General features: G+C 29.4%; 1 protein-coding gene across 1 annotated transcript; it reads left to right on the forward strand.

The window, feature by feature from the left end:
* TPI (triosephosphate isomerase) lies at positions 1–3,099 on the forward strand. Its single transcript, XM_028071476.2, has 9 exons — positions 1–191; positions 744–819; positions 1,269–1,392; positions 1,617–1,701; positions 1,807–1,939; positions 2,154–2,248; positions 2,444–2,522; positions 2,640–2,722; positions 2,812–3,099. The coding sequence occupies exons 1-9, from the start codon at positions 153–155 to the stop codon at positions 2,854–2,856; spliced, it is 759 nt and encodes a 252-aa protein (XP_027927277.1). The 5' UTR covers positions 1–152; the 3' UTR covers positions 2,857–3,099.
* Positions 3,100–11,065: the final 7,966 nt, after the last annotated feature.

The raw sequence follows: 11,065 nt of genomic DNA on the forward strand, positions 1-11,065 counted from the left end.
GCAAGGAAATGCCCTAAAAAGCATATTCCGTTTGTCCGCGTTATAAAGGGTGATAAGGTTGTGTGGACAGTAACTTTGTGGTGCATCGTAGAACAAGGGTTTCTCTGTTTCTTCACTGTCTCGTAGGAATCGAAATCAAACCAAACAAAAACATGGGCAGAAAATTCTTCGTCGGTGGAAACTGGAAATGCGTATGTTTCAATCGTCTCTCCATTTTCTTAATCATTTACCTCCTTTTGCATATGTGTGATTTTGTTTTAATCTTGATAAACGAAACCTCGGTAGTTCTAAACGATCAACTTCGAGAGTTGTTCTAATTTGAAAAGGCTGGGCTCTGAAACTATATGGAGAATGTAGGACACGTGTAGTTAAACAGATCGGAAGGTTTTAATTATTGTCTGTAAATCATTTCATGGGTGTCACTTTTTTGTTTATTATTTCCGATCTAGCCAGTATATAGTAGTAGTGGAACTCTTCGGACCAAGATCCTTGTTCTCTCTGGAGATTTGTAAAAGAAACATGCACTTTACCATTTTGTGATGATCTTGAAAGAATTTGTGTTTTGTGCATGCTTTATGTGTAATCTGACGATGGCATTTCTAATTGCCCGGTATGCCTTTTTTTGTTTTCATGGATCTGTCTTGGTAATGTCGTGGGAACAACTAATTATTGAATCAACTTGTGTTTTGAAAACCTTTACTGATTCATCAGCGTAACTGATGTTTGGATTGATTTTGTTGCAGAATGGAACCACCGAGGAGGTGAAGAAGATTGTTACTACTCTGAATGAAGCGAAAGTCCCTGGAGAAGATGTTGTGGGTGAGTCTTAGCGAACTTCTTATGGGATCTCGTTTTCTGCCTAACATTTCATACTTAACACACTCATGTCAATGATCTATCTGGCTTAAGTTAATTGCACTTTTAATATGGACCATCTTTTGGATTGAGGATTATAATCATAAAACTACTTACTACTTTAAAAAGGTCCTAATTCTGTATCTTTTAATTCAGAACAACTTTTTTTTATAACGAGACCTAAATTATTTATTTAGATACCAGAGATGATGTTTCGTATACTCGTCAGTTGTACAGTACGCAATTGCATCATAATTTTATTTACCAAAGATATCAAGCACCTGGCTCCCTTGAACCTATTACAATTCTTGACTGGTTTCATATATCTGTTGTTGGTATATAAGATCATCCAATTTTTATGGCGTGATGATGATCTTTTGACATGTGCTATTAAATGTGTTTCTCTTTTACAGAAGTTGTTGTGAGTCCACCTTTTGTGTTCCTTCCCCTTGTAAAAAGTTTGCTGCGCCCTGATTTCCATGTCGCGGCACAGAACTGTTGGGTTCGCAAAGGTGGTGCTTTTACTGGAGAAATTAGGTGTGTTACCTCATTTTTATTTAATATTTTTCATTTGGTCATGTGCTTTGCATTTAGTTATTTTAGGCTAATGGCTTAGTTATCTTCACTTTCTTCAGTTGAATCATGAAATAGAACTGTCTACTCGCCCCTTGTGTTAGTGATTTATAAACAGTGAGACACACATTCTCAAATCTTTTACCCATCTTTTTAATAGTTGTACATTTTGTATTTTTCAATAACAGTGCTGAAATGCTTGTTAATTTGGAAATTCCGTGGGTTATTATTGGTCACTCTGAACGGAGGCAGCTTTTACAAGAATCAAATGAGGTACAAAGCGTATAGTTGTCTATGGTTTACATTCTTTTGTACAAGTTCTTTTTGAAGTTTAATGAGATAAATTATAACATTACCACATGCTTTACTGTCTATCAGTTTGTGGGAGATAAAGTTGCATATGCGCTTGCACAAGGTCTGAAAGTTATTGCTTGCATCGGAGAGACTCTTGAACAGCGTGAAGCTGGTACAACAACAGCTGTTGTTTCTGAGCAAACAAAAGCAATTGCAGGTACCTTTTTTCCCCCACATATACAGTTTTAATTTTCTGCATACTCATTAAGTTGTGTTTTATTTCTGTGATTTTCTCATAAATATTGCATAAGGGCCTTTGCAGTTCTTGTTACAGAACTTCTAATATTTGCTTTAACATAACATATTATCATTATTCATTGCTTACTGGTGTTAGCAATCTATATTTTAGTTGACCTGAATTCTATCTGCAGCTAAAATATCAAACTGGGACAATGTTGTTTTGGCCTACGAGCCAGTCTGGGCCATCGGAACAGGAAAGGTTGCAACCCCTGCTCAGGCTCAAGAGGTATGCTAGTGAAAAATTGCTTGTCCCTATACTGATTTTTTTTTTTTATAAACTTCATAGTTCTTCAATATTCTAGCTTGTGTAACTTTCTATCTTGTTGTTCTTTGACCTTCTGCCAATTTAGACATTTGATACCTAGGTGACTTCTTCCTTCTTGTATCTTTTGTAAGATGTTTGTTGTGTGTTTGGTCTTAGGTTCATGCTGCTTTGAGGAAATGGTTTCAGGATAATGTGAGTGCCGAAGTTGCTGCATCTGTAAGAATTATCTATGGAGGTAATCTCTTGCATGCACTTTACCCCCTTTATATTTATCGTATGTAGTTTACTTGTAGTTGCGTGTCAAAAGAATAAACATTGAGTTTCTGATCTAACGAACATCACTAACTTGCAGGTTCTGTAAATGGAGGAAACAGCAAAGAATTGGCAGGACAGGCCGATGTTGATGGATTTTTGGTTGGTGGTGCTTCCCTCAAGGTAATTCTTTTTACCCATTGTTTTTGTTGTGTTTGGTTTCAAATTACTTGACATTTAAGCAACTAACTTTTGTACTTCTCTGTAATTAGCCGGAGTTCGTGGACATCATAAACGCTGCCACCGTGAAGAATTGAAATTCGTAGTTAGGAACTGATATGCTGCCTTTCAAGCTGCTTCGGAAATTACTGTTTGAGTTTTGGTTCTGTGCTTTGTGGCAAATGCTTTTGAACTTTGTGTTTAGTACTACCGAATAAACGCGCGTTCCTGTGGTCTCATCCACAGGCGATCCATTGGATTTTGGTTAAATTTCTTAATGCAAATAGTGTAACTACCATAACATTTGGTGGGTAAATAATGTTCATCACTAGTTAACTGTAGTCAATTTGGTTACTATTGATGCCTTTGTCACCTTAGTTAGGAAAAACAGGACTTGCTTCCCCTTCAGTTGACCCAGTGAATTGAATGAACAAATTAACAGATAAGAACCGGTCTAAAAATGGTAGAACCTGTAACCACTGTCTGATTTCTACTTTCCATCGTCCAACATCATTCTACCTTGTACACTGCTTTACCTCCTGGTTAGTGTGATATTCTCTGCTGTAATTTGTTCGTCTGTGAAATGTCGATGTTGCTTTGTGACATTCCTATGTCGTGGTTCTTTGATCTTTGTCGAATCATGGTGTTTGTGTGTATGTGCGAGATATTTAAATTTCATATATTTTCATTTTGTTTATCAGACAAAATCTTTCTCAGACAAACGAATATTTTAATTTTAATTCTGCAAAATGTTTTGTTGACAGAGTTCATATTACCTTTGTAGACCTAAAGTGATTTTCAGAACTTAATTTTCATTATACGTTTATAATTGTGTTTTAAGAGTTGTTTTTCTCGTTTTTATACAAAGTTGTGATATTAGGGAACTTCTAAATTTTTTAGTCAAAACAGTGAGTCTGAATAAAAAGGGTTCTTCCAATTTTGTTTGTTCTGTACGGTTGTTGGTTACCTCAGATTGAGAGTGATAGAGAGTGATATGATTATTTCAAACATTAAATTTTAAGCAAAGTATGTACTATGTTGTTTTTCTGTTCACGTTGACAACAGTGTATCTGCAGTGAAAGTTTTATTCAGATTCATTTGAACATCTTTATTAATGTGAAAATAACAATTGTCAAAATTATTTATTATTTATTAATGTGCTTCTAAATATAAAACTATGAAGAGGATTATTGAAAAGAACAATGGCAAGTATTTACATTCAGTTATGTGAGTCTTGGGTTACGCCATTCCCGGTCTTTTGTTTTGTAAAATCTGTACAGTTGAATTACAAATACTATAACCATTTTGATAGGAAACTAACAACAAAAATAAAATACATTCAATTTAGATTATTTTATTTGGATAACACAAATAAAATTCATTATTTTTTTTTGATAGATTATTTTCATTATCATCAAATACAATCTTTTAAATATTAAACGATATTTAGTAATTGAAAAATATGAGTTGGTAGCTTTTTTGCACCGATGAGGTTATTTTTCAGTTAAATTTCATAAATAAATCATAGTGCTGATAAAAATAAATTTGTTGATTGACCTTGATCGACATCAATCAGAGTGTTAGTTGGGATTATTCTTCAGCACATCAAATGTGCTTCGTCGACATTATCTAAAAATAATATATCTCACATTATCTGAAAATAATATTAATCAAAAAATTTTGTAATCAACATTAAAACAATTCATGACTATTTTTATAAAAATATCACACTAGTGACATTTATTAAAAACAAGTTACAAAAATAGAAATCTTAAAAAATAATTTCTATAAACATCAATTGAAATACCCTAACTTACTTGAGAAAGAAATAGTATCATTATTATCAATAAAAAAATATAATTGACTTCAATCATAATATAGTTCTTAAAAGAATTTCTTAACTAACGGTGATGGATAAATAATCATAACATATGTTTTAAAAAATAAATTATAATAGATTTTGTCCAAATTCATCAATGTAGAACCACTAACATCAAGAAAAAAATATACAAAAAGAAAAACATAAATATAATATACGTAAAGTAAGAATTTATTATTATTTTAAGTAAAATATAAAATTTTCTAATTTCAAGTAGTCATGAATTTATAAAAAAAAATATTATTTTTTCTATTAAAATAACATATTTTATTATTAAATGTTTTAAATTCTATAAAAACAAATTATCTTCTAAAATTCTTCTATTTAAATACACAATAAACATTGCATGGTGAATTTTTTTTAATGGGAGAGATCTTATTGTACCAAATTTCTAATTTTATTTAAGTTGAACCTTATTTAATGTTTGAATGATAAGTTTAGAAATGCATTTTTATGTTTAAAATAGTCTTTTTCTTAGGAAAACCCTTTTTTCCCTTTTTGGCTTGAAAAGCAATTAATACAAGGACATGATGACTTCTTTTTATTAATTCACAAGTTTTGATCCCAATGGGCATAGATTGCTACACTTGAAAGTTAAAAGCCATTGGTGCATAAAGAAAAAATTGAAGAGAACACATGGTGGAAAGAAAGAAAAGTTTAAATTGATTGAATGAGTTTCTTTATGCTCCAAATTTTGTACTTTTTAACAACTTTCTTGAAGTCTTCAAAATTTTGTAGCCTAGTTGGTTGAATCATTTACTTATTTCACGGTTCACAATTTATCATTTTTTCTTTTTTTGGTAGCTACAAGTTCTCATTTTTTTTAAACATTTTGTTTACATAATCTCTATAATTTGATTTTGGTTTGGTCCCCACTCATCAATTGGAGGAAAGTCCATTGCAGCAACCACCTCTTCACATTTCACATCTCATTTATGACTTGATTAGTAGTAAATCACATATATCCTATTATTTAACATTCTAATAGTAATTTTCTCTAATTATTAACTTATTTGTTTAATTGATTTTTATATTTCATTAATGAGCATGATTTTTTTTTTACCATGAAATTGATGTGAAATGTTTACCAACTTTCATAACATTTATTAATGTGTTGTTAATGTCAATGTTAGATTTAATAAACTAAAAATCATTTCTGCCCTATACATTTTTAGATCTATCTAACTTTGGAAAGTATGTATTTTCCTTGGATACTTATTCATTCAAATAAGCTTATTTTACACTTTTTATGTTTAATAAGTACTTATACTTCATTATTGATCAGATTTAAAAAGAATATTCAAATTTAGTATTTTATCATTCACTTAATTTATTACCAATAAAATAATCATCCACTAATCACATTAAACTTCAAAAAATTTAATTTAATAGTATTTCAAATATTTCGTTTAACATGTGATATAATTCTTAATTATATTAAAAAATTATTTATTTTTAAGTTTGTTGTTCTTTCTTTCGATTCGTGCAATGAGAAAATGAACGAATCAATTTCTCTTCTTATCTCTTCTTATCTCTTCTCTTCTTCTCTTCTCACGTCAAACTCCAACTTTTGTTTTCACTATTACATCACATCAAGTACATCTGTCTGTTTTTCTTCCGACTTTGTAGTTCCATGTCACGAGCTTCTTTCATTTTCATAAATTAATAAAAGTATTATTTATCCACAAAATTAAATTTAGATAAATATTCTATCTGTATGTTATTTATATTCATTAATAAAATTATCATACAGTAAAATTATTAAATTTTAGTAGTTATTTAAAAAGAAAATCATTGCATAGTAAAAAAATGATTATAAAATAATTGACAAATTAAAAATTCTAAACACAGAGTTAACAAAATATTGTTTAGAAATAAAATTTACAAAAAAAAAATGTTTAAGAAATGTGGATCAATTGATAAAATTGTAGAGTCCAAAAAAAGACAAAAAAATTCATAGAAGTGAATAAAAAGAAGTGCTAAGTAGGAAATAGGATATGATTAATAGTTGATGTTTTGAAATTATTTAAATATAATAAAGGTGCTAAAAGAAAATTATTAATTGTTTCATAATTTAACTACATCATGATATTGATTGAATATTGGTGTAAAGTTTTTAAACAATGAGTTATAATCACATGAATTTTTTAAAATTACTTAAGCAATAAGTTGAACGTATAAATAATAGAACTTATATTCTATATTTTAAAAGATTTATGATTTATAGTTTGAGTGAGAAAGAAGTTCATATAATTCATTTATGAGATAGATGATGCTCAAGAAACAAAATAGTCATGGGCATAGAATCTTGACCATGTTTTTTAGGTTCTAAAATGTGTGAGTGGTGACAAAGCTTATAAGGAGTGGGATACTCTCAATTCCCTCAAATTTGTTGCTTGATTCACTATTTTAAATGTGTTTTCTTTGTGAATAGATTTGGTGATCAATATTGTTGGTGATTAAGGAAGGTGTAATTGTTTCAAATCATTTGTTCACACATACAAGATAAACGTGGTTCAGTAAAAAAGGTTTGTTCACATGAGTTTGCGATCAATAGAGAATGAACTCTAATAGTTTAACTTAGAGACTAGACATTACAAATTAGTTTGAAAATATTATTTTTAACCTAAAATTTATTGGTCAAATTTGTCATTGTATGCAAGATTACACAAATATGTGTTAGAGTTCAAGTGGTAGCATGGTCACTAAAAGCACTAGTGAAGATATGTATTTTATGTTTTTAGAACTTGTTTATGTGTAACACAACATGTGCATAGCTAAACTCAAACATTGTGAAAACAGTCAAACATAGAGTTAACATTTATGCGAGGTAAAGACAACCAATTTTTGTATCCAAAATTGTTTCACTCAAGCAGTATGAGATCACTCTAGAAAAAAAAATTACTTAGTTGCTGAAAATAAGGTCAATCTAGCGAAATGAAATCGTTTAAGTAACATTTAGCTAATAGTGATAATGATTTTTATGTTTATATATAATGTTAATTACATATTGTAGTATTTGTATAACATGTTTTCTTTCATGATTGTGTCCTTTATCGATGTGTTGTCCTATGGTAGGTATGTGTGATAAATATATCTTAGATGATATTGGTCCTCAAAAATAATAATATTAAATGTTGAACTCATAGAAAAATAAGATATTATATGATTTACCAATGATCTAATCACATAAATTAGAAAAAAAAATTGAATAATGTTTCTTTATCACTAGTATATAAATAACTATCATAACATAAAAAACTAAGCTTGATTTTATCAATAATACTTGTGATAAATCAAATATTAGCATTTGAAAAAGACATTTTTAAGTCTTTATAAAAATATAAAATGTCACACATGTCATATTCTTTTATAAATGTACTATATGGGTCAGTCAGCTAGATAAAAAGTCCATTGACGCCATATTTAGCCCAAAGTATTTTGCATAATTAGCTTGAGTCCATGTCTAAGCACACAAAACATGTGGCGTCGAGCGGTAGCCACCTTACCGCACATCCGAGTGGTAAAGGTATGAACCTAAAGGACATATCTTATTCATTATAGAACGATCGGCTTTCCCTGAACGTGCCGATCATATTGCGAAGATCATGAAGATTTGTGTGTCAACAATCAACTTCACATGGACGTGGTGATCATTGCGGAGATCATGAAGATTTGCGTGTCAACGATCGACTTTTGCTGGACATGGCGGTTACTCCGGAGATTATGAAGATTTATGCGTTATCGATCGGTCAAATGCTTCAGTAGCATCATGCAAACAATTGACCAATCATTCAAGTTGCAATGTTGAATATATGAAAACATGTATGATTGGGCGACCAATTGCTTTAGTGGCGTCGCACGACATACAATGCTGAACGACGACAAAGATAAACAAGCACGTATATGATTAAGAGTAAACAGGTTTTAAAAACCAATTGGACCCTGATTAGGCCAACCCTAATCATAGGCCTATATAGAAAACTATAAATACAAGTCAAATATAAGAGTTTTTCTATTGCATTTATTACATCATTAATTGTCATTGTCGATCGAATTATTACTGACTTAAGCATCTTAGTCTTTTTAACCCGTACTTTGAGTTAAAAAATTGGACAAAATTATTTAGGTAAATGTTAGACCTCTATACCTAAAACAATAAAAATATTATTAAAGTTTTATTATCTCAATAGCGATTTAGGTATAATTTATGGCATGCAATATGTTGATAATATTATAGGAATATGTATAGTTTTATATGCTTTATTTTACAAATTAGGTCACTCTTACTTAACACCGTATTGAATGCCGAACAAAAAATGTTTTTTATTTATTGACCTATTGTGTGGTATTGTATATATTTGGTTGGGAACTAGCATTCCGTGTTTTGTAATTACACCATATATGGTTACAATAGTATATTTGTAATTATTATTATTATTATTATTGTTATATCACATAGTAAAGTAATATATTAAATTGATGAGACGTTATAAAATATAGACAGATTGAAGTTTATAAAAAAGTGTATTTGTATCTGTAAAGTAAAGTAGTTGGCCTATAGCCAATTGTTTGTACTATTTAACTCTACATGAAATTAAGTGATTGTAACCACATATTTTATATTTTATATGGAAAATATTTGAAAAAAATAAATAAATCTGTTGAAGTTGACATGACCGAAACACACAGCACCAATCTAATTCTACAAGCTTGTTGCTGCATTTGTCGATTCATTCTGCACCAAACACAAATCTTTATGTGGCCTCTCTTTTTCTCTCTGCATCTCAATTTCTTCTATTAATTGTTTTATTATTATTATTATTATTATTATAAACCTACTAACATGTGAATGGAGAGAGCTACTTGTATTCTCTATTTATTATTGCAAACATCTAATTAATGTTCAAAAAACTTTAAAAGAAAACTATTGTTCCATGCAATATACATTTAAAAACAAAAAAGACACCTAGAACACGTTCTTTTTTGAACTTTATGCACCATTCATGAGTAGCTTTATTAACAATTTTATTTATTTGATGTATTATATGAATTATATAATTTAAATGATTAATAACTGGTAAATAATTAAATATTCATTAAAAACATCTAAAATTCTTTTGCTATCTCTAATCCAAAGGTGTCATGAATACCTCTTATTCATTTATTAATGAGCACGTGATCACCTCTACACACTTCCGTAAGGTATATTCCACTTATTACTATAGTCGCCAAACATCTTCCTTATTTTTCGCTGTTTTAAAGAAAAATTTACACACCCGATAAACTTGCAGTAATAATAGGATAATAAAAGAAATATCAACAGTTTGAATTTTAAGGTTGCAAAAAATATTTTTTACTTATATAATTTAAAATCTTTTTTTTTTTTTATAAAATTCATCCTTAAGTTTACGAAGGTATAATTAATGATATGTATTCACGCTGAAGGGATAGTAATTAATCAAATTTGGTTGTATTTTTAAAAAGAACAAGACCAATGTAATCGGTAACTAAAAAAAGAGACAGAAAGAAAAAAAATGATATTTTAATTTATTTTTTTATCCATTTTTAACTCACCATTTTAATCATTATTAAATTATCATATTACTAAAAAATATTAAAATAAATATTTTAATAATTAAAATAATAAATTAAAAATGAGTAAAATAAATAAATTAAAAGAAGAAAAAATTGCATGTGATCCATTCTCAGGTCAAATTTGTAGACACCTGCAACAATTTGATAAGCCTATAATCAATCAAATCTCCGAGCATTAAAATTTCCATTGCATCTTCGAACACATAACCCTACAAGACCACTCATTGATCTCAACAATATTTTCTTCTCTGCCGTCAATTTTTCTCTTTCCATTCTAAAAAATAAGTAAACAAAAAACCCCTCATAAATTTAATTTTCATAATCACTTCACAAATATTATTAAGATGATTTTTTTAAAATTATTAATTGCTTACCAAATGATCACAAAGAACTATTTAATATTTAATAAATATAAAAAAAAATCTAACTCAATTAACTTAAATTCATAATTTTGATATTATGTAAAAAAGTGTACTTTAACTCAAAATTCAGGGACAGCCGGAAAATTTACAACTTTAACTAAATAGAGTAGAAGCATTTGTTTTTCTTGAACAGATTTTGCAGAGTTTCTCATTACAGAAACTTCGAATACAGCTTCATCCATTGGAGTGAGAATGGTGAGACAGTGTGTGTAAGGCGTGTATGAGATTGGAACTTAGTATCATTTTGTTCGGAGAAACTTTGTAACGTAGTACACAGTATCTACGAAAAATGCGAATCATCGTCTCATGGCCCATTCAGACCAATAAAACAGGAACATGAGGGGTCCATGCTTCATGCTCCATACTTCATTTTCATACAATGAATGTCACTGCTTCCTCACTCACCAC

Source organism: Vigna unguiculata, chromosome 5, assembly GCF_037176805.1.
Source record: "Vigna unguiculata cultivar grain cowpea cultivar isolate G323 ecotype 2 chromosome 5, ASM3717680v1, whole genome shotgun sequence".
NCBI classification, from domain to species: domain Eukaryota; kingdom Viridiplantae; phylum Streptophyta; class Magnoliopsida; order Fabales; family Fabaceae; genus Vigna; species Vigna unguiculata.